General features: G+C 43.6%; 1 protein-coding gene across 4 annotated transcripts in view; it reads left to right on the forward strand.

The window, feature by feature from the left end:
- Positions 1-20,390, forward strand: part of hs3st5 (heparan sulfate-glucosamine 3-sulfotransferase 5) — a 266,197-nt gene that overhangs the window by 237,473 nt on the left and 8,334 nt on the right. For 2 of the 4 annotated variants that reach the window (XM_033021140.1, XM_033021142.1), the window contains one exon: positions 3,298-3,465. In XM_033021140.1, coding sequence (XP_032877031.1) covers positions 3,359-3,465 — 107 coding nt within the window. In that variant the 5' untranslated portion in view covers positions 3,298-3,358. The remainder of the gene's footprint in view (positions 1-3,297; positions 3,466-20,390) is intronic. The other 2 variants (XM_033021141.1, XM_033021143.1) reach the window with 1 other exon arrangement.

The following is a 20,390-nucleotide window of genomic DNA, read 5'->3' on the forward strand; positions in this document are numbered from 1 at the left end:
TTTAGCCAGGATTAACACAAGTACCCATATACCTGTCTAACTGTTTCTTAAACGACAGGATAGTCCCAGCCTCAACTGCCTCCTCTGGCAGCTTGTTCCATACACCCACCACCCTTTGTGTGAAAAAGTTATCCCTCGGATTCCTATTAAATCTTTTCCCTTTCACCTTGAACCTATACCCTCTGGTCCTCGATTCCCCTTCTCTGGGCAAAGGACTCTTTGATAAGGACTCTTTGATAAGATCTCCCCTCATTCTCCTGCGCTCCATGGAATAGTGACCCAGCCTACGCAACCTCTCCCTATAGCTCACACCCTCTAATCCTGGCAACATCCTTGTAAATCCTTTTTGAACCCTTTGAAGCTTGACAATACCTTTCCTACAACATGGTGCCCAGAACTGAACACAATATTCTAAATGCGCTCACCAACGTATTATACAACTGCAACATGACCTCCCAACTTCTATACAATTTTCTGACCAATGAAGGCCAAAGTGCCATAAGCCTTTTTGACCACCTTATCTACCTGCGATTCGACCTTCAAGGAGCCATGCACCTGTACTCCTAGGTTCCTCTGCTCTACAACACTACCCAGAGGCCTACCATTTACAGTGTAGGTCCTGCCCTTGTTCAACGTCCCAAAATGCAACACCTCACACCTCTGTATTAAATTCCATCAACCACTCCTCCGCCCACCTTCACTATCTGCAAAACCACTAACTTTTGTATCATCAGCAAACTTACTCAGCTTGCCCTGTATGTTCTCATCCAAATCATTGATGTACTTTAGATGACAAACAATAACGGGCCCAGCACCGAGCCTAAAGAAAGGTTTATGAGAGAGAAAGTATAAGATTGTAATTCAATTGACTTCCATTTTTTAATATTGGGATGAGGATTACGTTCAAAGTATTTGATTATTATAAACTAGCACAGCAACAGAGTGCTGTATATGACACACCTTCATAAATGCTAAATTAAAGTGCTTGGCTGCTGACACCATTACTCTTTTGTGAAGATCACAGATGGTTGTTGGAAGCCAGGAAGAGTTTTGCTTCAAGTAAGTGATGAAAAAATAAAAGAGATAATCCAGAGCTGAATCTAATAGGATTACCATTATTTTAACACTAAACTGTTCAGGCAATGGTGAGATCTGAAATTAAATAGATTCCACATTTCTTTAGTAAGTCTCTTATTTATACGTTATATAAAGGGCTCAAAGAAAATTACATGAACAAAATGATCTGGGTGGCTGGATTGAGTTGTACTTTTGGAGGTGATGGGGAGTTTGCTGGTTGTTGTCACTCAGTGAATTACAAGTTAGTTGCTGCTGCTCATCTGCAAGAAAATCTGAGCCATATCCCTTCTCAAAAGGACAGGAAATCCACAAAGTTGGAAGGAGATTGATCCTGCATCTGCCTACACTCAGTCTCTAGCTACAACTTAAAGAACGTTGTGGCAGAAGCCCAGTATCACATTGGCTTACATCTTCCTGCAGGCATGTTAATGTGCCAAATAAAGTCCTCTGGAGGGAAGGAAGGGGAAATATAATGAACATCTTATGGGAATCTTATTACACTCTTGAAGATGATAGAAATTATGCTCTGTTAAAACAGATGGAGCCTATTGAATACAAGCCAAAAACTGTAGGAGAATGTCGCATTTTGTTCAATGCTAATCATTTCTGATATGTTAAAAGGTACATTGCTCAAATGTCTCAACTACGTAGAGAAGTGTGCAGTGGAATTAAAAGTATAGTTTTGTCAATGATATTTTGCTGTATATCAAGAAATTTTAACAGTTTGCAATGTAAAATACTACATTTGTGAATGTTATATGGAGGAAGGTGGAATAAATGATGAAAAATAGATCATGCATGTTGCTTCAATGTCTGTTCCAATGTGAACTGAATTCAATGTTCAACTTGGTAAATTTGAAGGGAGTTTGAAAGATGTTCAAAGTGTTTCAAATGTCTGGCATAATGGCAACAATGTATGCTTTCAATCCATACCAATGCTAAATATAATCAATACACTTATAAAACTCTGATCTTGGATGTGGATGTATTTGTGTGTGTATTTGTGTGTTTTTCTGTGATTCACATCTCCTTGAAAACACGATGCGCTAACGGGGAAATGTTTACATATTCCAATAGAGAGTTACGTCATGATCTCGAAAATCGCCTCATCTGAAAATTTGATTCATTATTTCCCGAGTTTTTAATTAAAATTTTACACAAATCTGAGATATTTTTTGAAGTTAACGAGTTGATTACATCTCAATGGCTCTGCTCCGCTGAATATGCAGTAATTTGGTTGGGCTTCCAAGGGCTTCAGAGATCCCGCCCACTCAAACTCTCCCCCCATCTCTCCCCCTTCCCCCTCCTTTCCCCTTCCCCCTCTCCCCCACTCCCCCCTCCTCCCCCACTCTTCTCCCCCCTCCTCCCCTTCCTGTCCCCCTCCCCCTCCTCTAGCCCACTCCCCCCTATCCCCTTCCTCTCCTCCTCCCTCCCCCTCTACCCACTCTCTCCTCCCCCCCTCTCCCCCATCTCTCCCCTCCGCCTCCCCTTCCCCCCTCCCCCCTCCCTCCCCCTTCTCCCTCGCCCCTCTCTCCTCCCCACCCTCCCCCTCCCCCTCCCCCTCCCCCTCCCCATCCTCCCTTCCCCTCCCCCCCTCTCTCGCTCCTCCCCTCCCCCTCCTCCCTCCCCCCTCCCCTTCCCCTACCCTCTCTCCCTCACTCCCCTTCCCCCCCTCCTCCCTCCCTCTCCCCCTCTCCCTCCCTTTCCATCCCTCCCCCCTCCCCCTCTACACCCTCTTTCTCGTTCCCCCTTCTCCCCCCTCCACCACTCTCTCCCTCCTCCTCTTCCTCCCTCCTCCCCTCCCTCCCCCCTCCCGCCTCCCCATCCTCCCTCCACCTCACCTCCCCCATCTCCCCCTCCCCCTTCCCCCTCTCCCCCCCCCCCCCCCCCCCCCCCCCCGTTGGTCTAGTAAATATTAAAACTTTCTAATGTCAAAGACATAGGTTAGTTCTTGATTAAAGATAACGCAAACTAAAGACAGAATGATTGCTGAGAGGTAACTGAAAGAGAATGTTTGCAAATTACTGATGAGTAAACTTTCTGGAAACCTTTGCACTATATCATTATTCTTCATTGTGGGAGTAACATATTAATCTAATGGATTATCTATGGGTTCCTTTTTTTTCAACTAAAATATGTTCACTTAACCTTTGAAAACCATATGATTGATCAACTGACTTCAAATTAATGGCAGTTCATGAATTTTCACTTTTCTGACAGGTGCTTTTACTGTCTGGTCATTGCAGGCTGAAGAAGCAGTCCTGAAGATTGATGGAGGGCCATGCTATTCAAACAGCAGGCGTTGCTGAGACAGAAGCTCTTTTTGCTGGGCAGCCTTGCTGTTGGAAGTCTCTTATACATAGTTGCCCGAGTTGGGAACTTGGATAGGTCAGTATACTCGTTCTCTTTTGATTTCATTTTCAAGGGACACAATTTTGTACTGTACACTGTATTGCCTGTATTCTGTTGTGCATTTAATAAGTTCCAGTTGAATGTATTTTTCTTTTCAGCTTTGTGTCTATTTGACATAACAGTCAAATGTGGTTTCATGCCAACAATTTCTGGATTTGGAAAACCCTCCAGGGAAGGCAAAATGCATCCACAGTCTGATGGATGAAAAATTTGAGTGCGTCAATCTGATCCTTTCAGAGCACTATTGTCAGTCATTAATGCCAGGCTTGACAGGAAGGGAAGGAATGTCAGAGAGAAAATAGCACATCTGTTAAACTGAGTGGTTTTAAGGAAACTATCTCCAAGAATACTGAAGATAAACCTCTGTACAATGTTGAAAGAAAATTAAGAATTAAATGTACAAATGAAAGGGATGTAACAACTACACTGATTTGGAGAATTTTGCAGAACTGAATGAAACAATTTCACAGTAAGCGTATAAAAATAATATTCCTTTCAAACTCTCTCCAATTTCATGAGTCAGTTTGTGGGACCATCTTTAACATACTAATTTCTTTGGTCATTCAAGTGTTTATTTATACAGAAAACAATTGCCTCCCATGAAGACGCCAAAGTTGTCTACCACGAAACATAGACAAGTTGTGTTCCTCTTTGCCCAATACAAATTAAATGTTGTTAGCTGCTACATTTTCATCCAGCTGGGGCTTAAATTACTTCATTAGTCTGTGAATAGTACAAATCTTTGAACAGAGGGCGCTCAAGCACTGCTTGTTGAAAGAACTAAAACTATATGGTTTATCATCTAAGATCGCAGGTGAGCACCAACCTCTTTAGGTGAAGTCCGATTATATTCAGATAACCACTACACTAATTCTATGAATATTATAATATTTTTTTCTGAATCAAACCATACCAGGAATGCAAGACAGAAAAGTAGGTGAAAGGAGAGTCAAGTGCTGTTGCATTGCCATTTGTAAGCTGATACCAATGAGTGCTTTGAAAAGACTGCCAAAGGATACCAAGTAAGGCACAGAGGGCAACTTGGTGCATATAAAAGGTCACAAAGCCTAGCATGGGCCAGTAGCAGAGGCATATCAAATGGTTGGGTGGATATTTATGAGGGCAAAGCATCAGAGAGAGTTAGAACAATAAGAGAGAGATCCAAAATAAAGTGAAATATTGCTTTGGACTGAATATGTAGAAATGACTAAGGCGTGTATTGTACGGATGAAAGGGGTTGTGGTGGGGATTGTACAGCAATTCAAAAGCCTAAACGGAATAAAATTGATGTAGATAGAGCAAAATGTGCATGGGGCAGGGATGGACAGGCTGCTGTCAAATTTCAGAGATCAGTGTGCTGGGTGAGTGGAATCCAAAACAGCTCGAGGAGCGAAATAAGGGGTGATATTGGCAGATGGATGAACAAAGGCTAGAGATGAAAAGGAGACAAAAGGGTGTCAGATAAGGAGAGAAGATGAGTGAAATGTAAAGAGGAAGGGATATAGATGGAAGGGGATCTGGGGGGAGGGAAAAGGGGTAAGGGTAAGTAGGTGGGATAATGGGAGAAACAGGTGCAACTGAATTGGGTGGGGGAATACAGGGAAGGGAGGGGGAAAGAGGGGATGTTACCTAAATTGGAGAATTCACTGTTCTTGCTGGTGGGTTGTCAAAAGAGGGAAATAGTTTTGCCATTACTGTTATTTAGTGCAGGAGTGGGAGAACAGTCAAACTTGGCTCCCTTGATCAGCAATGCTGAGCCTGTCAGACAAAAGGTCCAAAGCCTTTTGTTGCCATAATGACATGAAGTGTAAGTCAAACTACATCTAAACTAGAATACGTCGACACTGAATGAGTTCAGATTGTCATATTCGCTCTGACTTCTGAATATTTCAGGTGGGACCAGCAGGAATTTGCATTACTAATTAATTATAAAATTTAAAGGGTGTTGTGCTTTATCATGTATCAATATACACTGGGAATGGCTCAATTGTAATCATGTATTTTCTTTCCACTGTCTGGTTAGCATGCAACAAAATCTTTTTACTGTACCTTGATACACATAACAATAAACTGAACTCAAACTAAACTCAAATAATCACAGCTGCATCGGTAGCAATATATAGTACTTTTGTGTATTTTAACAAATATTGTCTGTTTCGGTTATTTTTAACCGTCAGCAATTATCCTGAATCCACAGTTGGATTGACCCACTACTGTTTACAAGGGACAAGCAAATTCAAATTGGATTGCATTGAACCTTTATAGCAAGTCGTGTGAAGCCTGTAGCTTCAGAACGAACACATTTTACTTCAATTACAGAGTACAGATGTTCTGGCTGAGGGAAAATGATGGTAATGGATTTCTCAGAGCAGTATGTAGGCATGTATAAATGACGAGTCACTATAGAAAAAGAAACAAGTGCAAGCAATGTTAATCAATAGTATAAGAAGAGAACAGTTAGATCTTGAATAAGAAATTGATATATTTCAGTGATTGCTCTCACTGTTACTAGCAATAAATAGAAAGTTGTAATTTATGATTAGAATCAATAAATCTTTAATGAAATCCATTTCTGTAATTGTTCCGTTAGGCAGACATACTCAATAATTTAGACAGAAATTTAATGTAGTTATGTCAGCTGTGTGTCATAAACTGACACCATGTTAAGACTATTTAAAACTAATTTCTTTCATTATTACTTATATGATGAAGAAGGCTTGTTATTTTTCTGCTCATATAAAGAAATCTTTTCTGGTTTCTCATGGTCACACAGCTTGGATCAGCATTGTACTCGTGAAACATTATGGATACTGATTATTAATATCATATACATCAAATATATCATGTCCAGGTTCTAAACCTTTATTTTTGGCAGAATATTCAATTCAATACTTTCTGGATTTTGGAATTTGCTCCTTTCTGGAAGTTATAATGTTGCAGAAGAAGAAAACGGAGGTCTTGACCCAGAAAGAATTATATAATTTACCTCAGGCTATACCTGGAATTACCTGGAATACTATTTGACCATATGCAGGAATGTAGTAGGAAGGAACTACAGATGCTGGTTTAACCCGAAGAGAGAAACAAAATGCTGGAGTAACTCAGCGGGACAGGCAGCATCTCTGGACAGAAGGAATGGGTGAAGTTTCGGGTCAAGATCATTCTTCTACAGGAATGTAGTTATGTCAGCTGTGTGCTATCAGCACTGGAAGGTGAGATGCCAATCTCACATGGTATCTAATGGGAGTTAGCCCATTTGATACTGAATTGGCTTCATTGACAGGAATAGTGGATGATGGTGGAAGGTTGTTTTTCAGACTCTAGGCCAGTCACTAGTGGTGTGCGCCAGGGATCAGTGTTGGGCCCATTGCTGTTTGTGGTTTATATCAACGATTTAGATGAGAATGTAGAAGGCAGAATTAGTAAGGAGTCCATTTACAAGTTCCGTGAAAGTGAAGTCACAGATAGCTTGGGTGGTCAAGAAGGCTTTTGGTACATTGGCCTTCATCAATCAGAGTATTGAGTATAGAAGTTGGGATGTTAAGTTACCTTTGTACATGATGTTAGTGAGACCACATTTGTAGTATTGTGTTCAGTTTTGGACACTACTACTGTATATGAATGATGGTGTTAAGCTGGAAAGAGTGCAGAGAAAATTTACACGGATGTTGCCACAATTTGAGGGCCTGAACTATAGGGAGAGGTTGAGCAGCCCAGGTCTTTATTCCTTGGAGCGCAGGAGGATGAGGGGTGATGTTATAGAGGTGTATAAGATCATGAGGGGAATAGATAGGGTAAATTCAAGTTCAAGTGAGTTTATTGTCATGTGTCCCTGTATAGGACAATTAAATTCTTGCTTTGCTTAAGCACACAGAAAATAGTAGGCATTTACTACAAAACAGATAAATGTGTCCATATACCATGATATAAATATATACACACATGAATAAATAGACTGATAAAGTGCAAATAGCAGAAAGTGGTTATTAATAATCAGAGTTTTGTCCGAGCCAGGTTTAATAGCCTGATGGCTGTGGGGAAGTAGCTATTCCTGAACCTGGTTGTTGCAGTCTTCAGGCTCCTGTACCTTCTACCTGAAGGTAGCAGGGAGATGAGTGTGTGGCCAGGATGGTGTGGGTCTTTGATGATACTGCCAGCCTTTTTGAGGCAACGACTGCGATAAATCCCCTCGATGGAAGGAAGGTCAGAGCCGATGATGGACTGGGCAGTGTTTACTACTTTTTGTAGTCTTTTCCTCTCCAGGGCGCTCAAATTGCCGAACCAAGCCACGATGCAACCGGTCAGCATGCTCCCTACTGTGCACCTGTAGAAGTTAGAGAGAGTCTTTTACCCAGAGTAGGGGAATCAGAGGACATAGGTTTAAGTTGAGAGGGGAAAGATTTAATAGGAACCTGAGAGGCAACATTTTCACCCAGAGAGTGGTGGGAATATGGACCAAGTTGCTGGAGGACCCTCGCCGCTTCCCCGGTCATCTGCTGACCGGGACTACCGACGCTTCGTCCGCTTACCCGTACTCCATTTCCCCGCGGGCCACCACCAGCGACTCCGCCAACCCTCGCCTCTCTACTGCCCACCAGCAGGCCGCAGCCATTACCTTACCTTAGTCCCAGGCTCAGCACCGGGCCCACAGCCTCCACGATGTAGGTCTGACTCTGCTGGGTCCTACTGCTCCCCCCTCTTTCAGGGAACCTCAGTGGAGGTTCCACTGGTTCTTTCCCTTCCCTTTTAACCAGGTGGCCCCAGCTACTCCCCACCCATACAATAGTCCTCATGCCCCCCTCCTCTCTGAACACCCACCATCCCCCCACCAGACATTGCCTCGGCCACCATCTACTCACATGCCTTCCTCCGACCGCAACCCCCACTCTTGCCATGTGTTCACCATCCCCCCTGACCTCCCCCTTTCTGATACGGAACAGTCTGTCCTCAGCAGAGGCCTCACCTTCGTTCCTCTCCACCCCCACCTCAACGAGTTCCGGGTCCACCACGATGTAGAGCTCTTCTTCCGTCGCCACGCCTCCGTGACTTTTTCTATGGGAAGGAGACCTCACCACATAGTGATGACCCCTTCTCCCTTCTCCCATCTCCCCCCTCCTCTTGGACTCCCTCGCATGGCCCTCTACCTTTGTTAGACCTTTTCATTTCCAACTGCCAGCGGGACATCAACCGCTTTAATTTTTCCATCTCCTTACTTACTCTAACCTCCTCCCCCCCTCTGAATGTACAGCCCTCTGCTCACTCTGCAGCAACCCTGACTTGATAATCAAACCCATCGACAAGGAACAAGCCCTGGTAGGGTGGTGCGCTGACCTCTATTGGACTGAGGCCAGGCGACAACTCTCAGACGCCTCCTCCTACTTATACTTGGACCATGACCCCACAGATGAGCACCAGACCTTAATATCACACACCGTTTCTGATTTTATGACTTCCGGCTCTCAGCCATCTAAAGCCTCCAACCTTATTGTTTCCCAGCCCCGCACGGCCCAATTTTATCTTCTCCCCGAAATCCACAAATAGAATTGTCCTGGCAGACTCATTGTTTCTGCTTGTTCATGTCACACCAAATTAATTTCTACATACCTCGACTCCATCCTATCCCCCTTCTTCGTCTCTTCAACAACTTCTGATTTCCAGGCCCCCACACCCTCATCTTTGCCATGTCCAGTGACTCTAATGAATTGCCATGTCCAGTCACACAAATTCTTTGCATCTTTGCATCTTTGCCATGTCCAGTCACACAAATTAATTCTTATTATATATGGTAAACAGCCACAACTGTTTACCATATATATTAATGATTTGGAAGAGGGAATTAGGAGCAACACTAGCAAGTTTGCCGATGACACAAAGCTGGGTGGCAGTGTGAACTGTTAAGAGGATGTTAGGAGGTTGCAGGGTGAACTGGACAGGTTGAGTGAGTGGGCAATTGCGTGGCAGATGCAGTATAATATAGATAAATGTTGGCGGCAAAAACAAGGGGGCAGATTATTATCTCAATGGGGTTAGGTTAAGTAAGGGGGAGGTGCAGCGAGACCTGAGCGTCCTTGTACACCGGTCACTGAAATGCAACACCTGTCCCTTTACCTCCCCGCTCCAAGGACCCCGACAGTCTTTTCAGGTGAGGCAGAGGTTCCCTTGCACCTCCTCCAACCTCATCTTCAACTTCTGTACATCGGCAAAACCAAGCGCAGGCTCTGCGATTGTTTCGCTGAACACCTCCGCTCAGTCCGTTTAAAACTAACTGATCTCCCAGTTGCTCAGCACTTTAACTAAAGTGGGGGCGCTGCAAGCCGGCAGCCTGTCAGCAGCGTGTTAGTCTTTTCAACTTTTTTTTTTTTTTTTTTGTGTGTTTTAGAGTATGTTTTTAATGTTTCTTTGTGTGTCTTGTGTGGGAGGTGGTGTGGGGGGGGTGAGGGGGAAACCGTTTCGGTCGCCTCCTCCATGCAGAGGCGACTTTTTCCAGGTTGCCTCCCCCGTGGCCTAACAACGAGGATCGGCGCGGGGCTTCAGCAGCGGGCGCATCGCGGACTCCCGGCGCGGAGAGGGCGAGCCCTCGCGGCCCGCGGCAGCCGGCAGCCCGAAGTCGCGGTCTGTAGAACTCCAGCTGGTGCGGCGTCCGCAGCCTGGGATCCCTCGTGGGGGACCCGGGAGAAGAAGAAGCTTCCACCGCCGGCCCGCGGCCAACTTCTACCACGGGCCCGGCGTGGACTTACCATCAGGAGCGGGGTCCCTCACAGGGGACCCCTGGAGGGGAGCTTCGACTGCCGGCCCTGCGGTCTGCGGTGCTTCTGGCTGATGAGGTCCCGACCAAGGGGGAAAATGGACGAGGACTGGCCAAAGTTTTGTGCCTTCCACCACAGTGATGAATGCTGTGGTGGATGTTTGTGTTAAGTGTTTAGTGTGTTTTTGTGTGTTCTTTATCATTGTACCGCTGCTGGCAAATTCATTTCACTTGCACTTTATGTGCAATGTGATGAATAAAACTGATTGTATTGTAACTCCTCCTCCACCTTCCCAGTACTCCCACCAATCTTACTGTCTCTGACTACATTCTATCTCTGTCGCACCCACTCCCCTGACTTCAGTCTGAAGAAGGGTCTTGCCCCGAAACATCACCCATTCCTTCTCACCAGAAATGCTGCCTGTCCTGCTGAGTTACTCCAGCATTTTGTGTTGCTGGAGGAGGAAGTTGAGGCAGTTATTATAACAACATTTAAAAAATCAATTACCGTATTTCCCGGCAATGAAGACGCACCTGCATCGAAGACGCACCCCCATTTTGAGTTGCTAAATTTTGAAGAAAGGCTGGCGGGACAGGATCAAGGGTTTGCTTCAGTCAGTAGAAAGGAAGATGTGAAACTCCTTCAAGAAGGCACTGAGGACCGGGGAGCCTCCATCTTTGCCTGTTCCACAATGCCCTGTACGGTTCAGGTCTGAGGGACGGGGACTTCCTGGCTCAGGTAGATCACATAATGGGGAAAGAGACAGATAGAGCCCGGGATGGAGCTGCCAGCCTTCCGCCCAGTAGCTACCCACCAACCAGTACCTCCACCAGTTGAGCCTGTGTCGAAGGACACTGTGGCTGGCTTGCGGGCGGGCCAACAGTAGGCTCTGAGGTGGTGGCCGGTTCTGCTGTCTGGCACCCAAGCCTCTGAGTGAGTTGCTGGCATGATCTCTGATCCCCTCCTTCTCAACGCTCCTGCCCTCCCCGCAACTTTACCCCTGGCGGCCCAGCCAAGATTGCTACTTTGTGCAGCCCAGGCCGTGCTGACCCGGGCCAGACTCCCCACACGCTGTGAAAGGAATTCTCCCCCCCCCCCCCCACCCCCCCCAGCGGTGCTGTCCTTTTACAGCCGCTTCCCACTTCACACAGTTCCAGGGTCGAAGGCGCGGCAGGTTCCGCAGAGCAGTCGCTACGAGAGTGGCATTGCTCGGCCAACTCCATTCCAGCGGATGGCCACTGTCCCTGCTGCCCCGGCAGAAACCTGCTCTGTCTTCTCGCCCTGGGGACCGGACCTGGGTCCTGGTAGAATGTTGCCATCAGCAAAGTGTTTGCAAGGGTGACACTGGACTTAGCCACCCAGCTGGAGAATGCAAATAAGCTGCCAGCGATGAGGGATAGACTTGGCTATCCCTCAGTAGAGCAACATCATTCTTGATGTTGCTGTACTGAGGGATAGCCAAGTCTATCTTTCTTGGCTAACAATCTAACCTTCGGCCTCCAAGATGCAGGTAAATTCTCTGGCCTTATTTTAGGATAAGAAATAACATCTTCGACGCCCGGAAATATGGGTAGACAGGTAGATGGGACTAGTGTAGATGGGGCATCTTAATCGACTTGGGCCTGTTTCCATGCTGTATGAATATGATTTTATGACTGCATTAAAAAAAAACAGATACAAGGATTGAATTGAACTTTTGCCGAGTATTACTATTAAAGGTAGGGGTAATATTAATGAGGGGTAAAAATAAGTGGCATGTTGCAATGTCCTGTTTGTAGTCCTATGATCACTGTTGGGAAATAAAGTGAATGATTTGGTGCTGTAGACAAGCAAGCTGGCTCAGGATTGTGAACCACATCACAAATATACTGATTGATTAGTCCTTCCAAATACTCACAGGAGAAGACATGAATGTGTATCCTTGCTGTACACAAAATACTCTGGGTAAAATCAATTACTATTTTATATAAAAGGGATGCAAGTATTATATTGTGGAGGTCCAAGTTTTGTGTACACAGCCATGTCGTTATTAATAAAAAGACTCAAAATATATGAATCCCCACAGAGAGCTAGCAGTTAGTTCAACATTGTCAAAGACTAGGAAGGAGATTCATCAATCTTTATTAGAGTCAAAGTCACAGAGTGATACAGTGTGGAAACAGGCCCTCTTGCCCACACCAGCCAACATGTCCCAGCTACACTGCCTACGTTTGGTCCATATTCCTCCAAACCTGTCCTATCCATGTACCTGCCTAACTGTTTCTTGAATGTTGGGATACTCCCAGCCTCAACTACCTCCTCTGACAGCTTGTTCCATACACCCACGACCCTTTGTGTGAAAAAGTTACCTCTCAGATTCCTATTAAATCTTTTTCCCTTCACTTTAAAACTATGTCCTCTGGTCCTCGATTCACCAACTCGGGGCAAGAGACTCTATGCATCTACCCAATCTATTCCTCTCATTATTTTATACATCTCTATAAGATCACCCATCATCTTCCTGTGCTCCAAGGAATAGAGTCCCAACCTACTCAACCTCTCCCTGTAGCTCAGACCCTGTAGTCCTGGCAACATCCTGGTCAATCTTCTGTATACCCTATCCAGCACAATATTCTAAATGTGGTCTCACCAAGGCTTATACAACTGCAACATGACCTCCCAACATCTATACTCAATATTCTGAATGATGAAGGCCAATGTGCCAAAGCCATTTTGACCACCATATCTACCCGCGACACGACCTTCAAGGATCCCTCTGCTCTACAACATTCCCCAGAGCCCTACTATTCTCTGTATAGATCCTGCCCATGTTAGATTTCCTAATATGCAACATCTCACATTTCTCAGTATTCAATTAATGGTGGGACCAAGCGTAGACTAGATAACAGCATCACTGAACACAGGCTTTGTCTGCCACTGTCTGCTGGACTTCTCAGTTGCTTAATTTACTCCTCCCCTTTCCATACTAGTCTGTCATTGCTTCCTCTGCTGCCAGACTGAGGTCATAGGCAAACTGCAAGAACAGAACCTCTTGTTCTGCTTGGATAACCTACAACCCAACAGCATGGTCATTGGTATTCTCCAATTTCAGATACCCTTCCCCATCTCCCCACTTCTCATCTGACCTGATTTTCCACCACTCCATGCACAAATTTTATCCACACCCCTACCTCATCACCCAGTTTCTTCCCTCTTCCTCCACCTTCTCCAACCTCTGATCTACTCACACTCCCCACTCCACATCCCCTAATGTTCTTCCCACCTCCTTCCCCCATTCCTATCTTCCCACCATTCCTCCATCTGGTTCCACATTTCGCTCTCCACATTCACATTTTAATGAGGTTCCACCATTTACACCTTTTGTCTTTTCTGGTTATCAATCTGGTTTACTACCTCCACCTTTATCTTCCCCTCTACTATCAGATCCTCGCTATTTGGATCCACCTATCACTTTCAACTCTTGCCTCACCCCTTCACCTCTTTCCACCAGTTCTCTCCCCTCGACCCCATCAGCCGGAAGAAGGGGCCCCACCCAAACTGATTCCTCCACAAATGCTGTCTGACCCGCTGAGCTCCTACAGTCGTATGTTTTGTACTCGAGATTTCAGGATCTGCAACCTCTTGTGTCTCCCGTTTTTTTTAATCAGTATTTTCTGGTGGAATGACAACAAAGCACTTATTCAAAATGGATTTCAAAACACATAGTGACAAATCCATTCATCCTGCTGCATTAAAAATTCCACGTACGTACTAGTGACAATGCCATCATGCTTCCATTCCAAGTAAAACACTGGAATTGATTAACGACTAAACTTGAGAAAAAAATAATGTGTTTATACAGCACTATTCACAACCTTGAAACATCACAAACAGCCAATGAAAAATCTTTGAAATGTCATCACTGCCAAAGCAAAAAATGATAAACAGCAGCCATGTAGATTGAAAAGGAAATGGTCCCACTTGTTTAACGTCTCTGAATCTTTGAGTCCATAATTTTAACGCTAATCACAATGTCAGAATTTGACACAATTCAGAGCCGGTTAATGAAGTAGATAATTTGGGAACAGGAAAAATAAAACTAAAAGATAACAAATAATATATTATTAATTTAAGTGGAATTTTGATGGACACAGACAGGACTTTTGGATGAGGCAGGGGAGGGAGTGCTTCATTACTATTTCCCTGTTACATCAATGGGATGCATTCAGAACTTCAAAACCAAGTGTTCGAAGTTGCAGAATAAATCAAACTAGATAATACCATCTGCAAGTTTGACTATTTTGCATTGAACTTAAAATTTGATTATGACTTGAACAAGGAATATTTGTGGGTCAACTGTGTAAGATGAAATTTAATGCAGACATGTGCTGTACATTTGAAGAAAGAACCAACACAACTATTTACAGTGAGCAGTTGCAACATTAAAATTTAAATTAATCTAGGAGTTTTCATTTCATTAAACAGTTGATTTTTCAGCTGGAAGTCAGATATTAGATGGTACATAGACATGGGATAAGGAGCTATCTATTTAGTGCTGAGATGTGGAAGTTTGCAAGTTATACATTTTTGGGATTTTCTACCTGGTTGGCACTGGATATTCAGTCCTTTATGGGCCTGTCCCACTTAGGCGATTTTACAGGCGACTGCCAGCAACTGTCAAGTCGTAGCCAGTTGCTTAAAACCCGGCGACTGGAACGGCAACTGGAACGGCGACTGTCAGAGTGGAACACATACACACATCACTACCTTCACCAGCCAGTTATGCAGGCGGGGGACAGGGCAAGTGGGGGGAGCGCTGTCTGAGTGAAATTCACACCGTGCAAAGCCAATGTGATACAGACACACACCACGATGAACAGGAAGGTTGGTGCTGTATTTAAGACAGTGAAAGCACAGTGTACGGGAAGAGTCACTTTGTTTAAAAGACGGGGGGAGAGGGGGGAGAATGAGGGAGAAGGGGGAGACGGGGTGGGGTGAAGGAGTGGAGACAACTTTTAAGAAGCCAGAGATACACGGCTTTGAAGCTCGGCGGACATTAACATCACTGCTCGGTTATCCTTGGTTCTGAAAACTACTGTTAACGTATTGTTTTCCCAATGAGCCAATGAAATTCACCGGTCAGTACCGGCGACAACCTACGACAACCTACGGCAACCTACGACCTCCTGTCGACCCACTACCACCGCACCTACAGCACGAGAATACTCGCTACTCTCCATGGCGGCTTTATTCTGGTCGCCGCTAATTTTTCAACATCGCCTAAGTGGGACATGTTGAAAAATTAGCGGCAACCAGTATGAAGCCGCGACTAGTTCTGAGAATGCGGGAACTCCTCACGACCATGAAGGCGACACCACCGGCAACCATCCTTGAACATGTGGCGACAATGTGGCGACAATGTGGTGACCGCATAGTCTCCTGCAGTCACCTAAAAAGTCGCCTAAGTGGAACAGGCCCATAAGTATATATTTTGTATAATAAATAATTAGATGAAAAACTAAATCAAATGGATAAATGGAGAGAAATAGTTATAATTTTATTAAAAGACAGGTCAGGCAAGATGGGCTGTGTGGACTATGTCAACTCCTACTGGTTATTCTCTTGAGTTTTAATGATCTCAAAATATTGAAGAGTAAAATGAAAAAGCTATCGGTATTTTATCAGATTACCATACGCACACCCAACTGAGACAAAGAAACAACCAATAATGCTAAGTGGTTACTAGCACAACAAAGATACAACAGGACAGTTTAAGCTAGAGACTGTTCACAAATCTTATGCTGAAAGGCATAGATAGAGTGGATGTGGAAAGGATGTTTCCACTGGTCTAGGATCATAACATCAGAATTAAAGGGCGCTCTTTTAGAATGGAGGTGAGGAGGAACTTCTTTAGTCAGAGGGTAGTTAATCTGTGGAACTCATTGCCACAGAGGGCTATGGAGGCCAAGTCAGTGGATATGATCAAGGCAGAGATGGACAATTTCTTGATTAGAACGGGTGTCTAGGGTTATGGGGAGAAGACGGGAAAATGGGATTAAGATGCAGAGACCAGCCATGATTGAATGGCGTAGTGGACTTGATGGGCCGAATGGCCTAATTCTACTCCTATAACGTGAAAATAATGGTCCTATTTTGTTCAAGCAACAAAAGAGGAACTAGTGTTGGAACACGTGAGTAATGATGCTGAGAACTGTATCCTGCCCTCTGTATCTTTCCATTGTACTTGAATTTGGCTTAATTATATTTCTCTGTAGTATTATCTGATCTGATTGGATAGTAGGCAAAGCAAAGCTTCGCACTGTACCATGGTACATGTTACAATAGTAAACAAAAACCTAAACCTAAATCTAAAGAGGCAGTTATAAGCACAAATTGTGTGGCGAGGAGCTGTTGGGCCAAATGGTTCCCCGTAACTCTGTTTCTAACCATTTGAAACAAAATAAAGTTGAAAGTAAAATTATAATTCAATGGCAGGAATTAAGCAAAGAGGCATCTGGATTTGCACAGCAGATATATTGGTTCAGACAGAGGAAAGAGGCACCTTAATATATTTGTGCGACGTTGTTCATTAAGTCAACATCAAAACATTAGCACTGTCCACAGAACTGCAGCGATTCAGTTATAAGCTTACTTCCACTCAGTTATTCAGATATCTACAGGCACCCTTTCTTCTCAGAAGGCACAGTATTTCCTCTGATATATAAATTCAGATTTAATGAGCTGAAAATGTTCTATATATTAGTAATGATCAGATCATTTTGCAGTAGTTAATTATCTACTGTTAATGATTAAGCCAAAGAAAAAATATTAGATAACTGGCCATTTCAGTGCCTGTCCAATAATCAGAAATGTATAGGTGCATTTATTGAGCATATTCTGATTTGAAAGTATATTATTAGGGGGGAAAAGCAATGTGGAAATGTTTGGAAATCCATCCCTGACTGCTAGTATAAACATGTTATGTCAAAGATAGACACAAAAAGCTGGAGTAACTCAGCGAGTCAGGCAGCATCTCTGGAGAAAAGGAATAGGTGATGTTTAGGGTCGAGACCTTTCTTCAGACTAAGAGTCTGGAGAAAGGGAAATTAGGAATTTCAAAAGTGAATAGAACAAATGAATGAAAGATATGCAAAAAGCACCAATGATCAAGGAAAGGGGGATAGTCCATTGTTGGCTGTGGCATAGGTGATAACGGGTTATATAAACAGTGAAACTCAACAGGATGACTATCAAACTAGTATGACGACTAGGGTGAGGGAGGGACGGAGAGAGAAGGGATGCAAGAGTTACTTGAAATTTGAGAAAACAATATTTATACTGCTGGGCTGTAAGCTGCCCAAGCGAAATATGAGATGCTATTCCTCCAATTTGTGTTTGGCCTCACTCTGACAATGGAGGAGGCCCAGAACATAAAGGTCCATATGGGAATTATAAGGGGAATTAAAGTGTTTAGCAACCATTTGGCTTTACTGGAATTAATTTCAAAGTAAGAATATAATGCACTGATGGAACTACGCAACAATCTCAGTGGTATCAAACGAGATAAAATTCCAGCCAATTGTCCCGCTGTTCTCTTCCTAAAATTTTTGTTTGACAATCCTTCAACTTCAGTGTTAATCGCAGGGTTTCCTCAATGCCTTTTTTACTTCTAGTATTTCCAAACAATCACCGAAAATAAAATGAGGAATGCCCAGTATCTGGATACTTGAATGCGGTTAAATATATGCAAAAGAATATGATTATTATTTTTCAAAGTTAACATTCATTTTGAGTGATCATTTCAGCATTGAATATGTTGCCTCATAGTTGTTGGGTGTCTATGTAATTTTGTTATCCTCGATAAGCTACCTATTTACCTGACAACTAATTTTTAAGATTGAGGCATTTGGCCGTGATCACAGTTTACTTGTCTCATCAGGCTAATTACAGCATTTCTGCCCAAAGTCAGCTATTTATATCCAGGTTGCAAAGCACTGGCAACCCGTTGAAATATATGAGAAGTTTTGGGTTTGAACTTTCGGGTGATAGTGGACAGGTGAAGGAAGAGGTGCACCAGTTCTTGGTAGCTTGAAATCCAAGCCACTTGGAGACCTGAATCTCATTAGCAAGTTATAAAAGCAAAACGCTTGGTCAGCTATAGTTTGATAGTTAGGGGAAGGGTGATTGATCAATCCCCATTCTGAGACAGGAAATGAAACCCTGGGAGAAAATTCCAACCAGAAAGCAGCCAGCCATTTTGTTTTACTGAAGCCCAGAGAGAGCTCCTGTTCCTCTAGCCCCCGCCAGAAAAAAAGAAAAGACCAAGCCTCTAGTGGTCCCTCAAACAACTGCTGGTTGGGCAGCTCAAACCCTGCTGAAATGAGTAAACTGTGTGTGGTGCACGTTCCAACTGTTCACAATGGGAAAGTGCTGGAGAGTCATGATGCACATATTAGAGGTGGCTTTTCATCTGAAATGGGTAGTCATTCAGACCAGAAGACAGGATGATGGAAACTGAATTAGCAATACAAATGGGGTATTAAGTGACCGTTGCTGTTTATGTTAATTGTAGTGAGTTAAAATTAGCACTATTTGTTTTTTATGGATACATACACAGATGAAGTAGTGACCGCGCAAAAATGCATTTAACTGCCTCAGTCAATAAGTCAATATTCTGTGCCAATTCTGTATTATATTGATTTCAGACACCACTTTTCTATGACCTTATATTCATTGTTTACAGGTACTGGTGGATACCCACTAAGAAATGATAGTGCTGACATGATCTTAAAGTTGAAATACTTCTGTTTGCCCTTTGGAGTTCAATTGATACATAAGTAATCCTCATTTGCAGAACTGGCAGAGAAACAAGCACGGGCTGAATGTTAATATGCATTTCAGTAAAAACATTCTGCTCCATTTCTGTAGCAAATTACTCTATTTTCAGAAAATTCATATCAAAGCTACTGGTAATAAATTAAAATTAATATTAAAACATTATTAAGTATGCATGCTCGCCAGCTTCTGGAAAATTGAAAATAAATAATTTAATACAAGAGTATTATATATTAGACGTTCCATTTTCTCTACATTATCTTGGCTATCACTTCTGTTTGAATTCTGCATATCATTCATTTTGGTTGAAGTGAACTATTATTTTTGCAAAGCTGCTGGCATTCCAGTGTGAAAATAACGTGCTTATCCTGAGACATGATACACACATTTTCCCTCAAGGTTACGTGAACCAGTTAGACGATCATCCTGACTGTAAGACTGTTGGGATACTTTTCACTCACAGATAAACATACACAATAAATTTTCAAGTATTTTAATCCTGAAACGTTTCACACCATTGTCCACATGCTCCAACTGGCACGTGTGCGCACACAAATTGAAGCCTTGACCTGAAAGACTTGCAGTGCACTAGTATGAGCTTTTGTTTGGAGACGGGGTCCCTAGACAGACTACAATTTTAATAAGGAGATACAGAGTGCTGCAGTAGCTCAGTATGTCAGGCAGCATCTCAGGAGAACTTGGATAGGCATCGTTTAGGTCGGGACCCTTCTTCAAACATTGTGGGAGGTACAAGAGCTGGAAGAGAGGAGGTGCAGCACAAAGCCTGGCAGATAATAAGACAATGCAGATGAGGAAGGTATTTGATAGGTATATGGTTAGACAAAGATCAGATGTAGAAAGACAGAAGGTGTGTGACAAAAGAATTGAAGAGCTGCAATTTATCAAGTTAGTGGAAGGAATGTAGGTGGAAGTGAAGGGGGAGTGGAGTAAAGGGTGCAAGACCATGTGTGATAACCCTCCACTGGAGTGAATGATCAAAGCACCTGATCAAAAAGCTTCATCCCTGCTTCTGGTTCTCAGATGAGTCCGTCTGATTTTAGCCCTTTAAAGTTCTCCCCACCCAGATTTCTTCCTTCACTTCTTAGCTACATAACCCACAGTGATAAACAATGTTGCCAAATTTCTGAATTTGTTTCTAACAAAGTCATAGATTCAAACAACGTGGAAACAGGCCCTATGGCCCAACTTGCCCGCACCGACCAACATGTCCCATCTACACTAGTCCCACCTGCCTGCTTTTGTCCCATATCCTTCCAAACCTGTCTTGCCCACGTACCTGTCTAATTGTTTATTCAACCCTGCAATAGTCCCTGCCTCAAC

The sequence above is a fragment of the Amblyraja radiata genome, chromosome 5 (genome assembly GCF_010909765.2).
Source record: "Amblyraja radiata isolate CabotCenter1 chromosome 5, sAmbRad1.1.pri, whole genome shotgun sequence".
Classification (NCBI taxonomy): Eukaryota; Metazoa; Chordata; class Chondrichthyes; order Rajiformes; family Rajidae; genus Amblyraja; species Amblyraja radiata.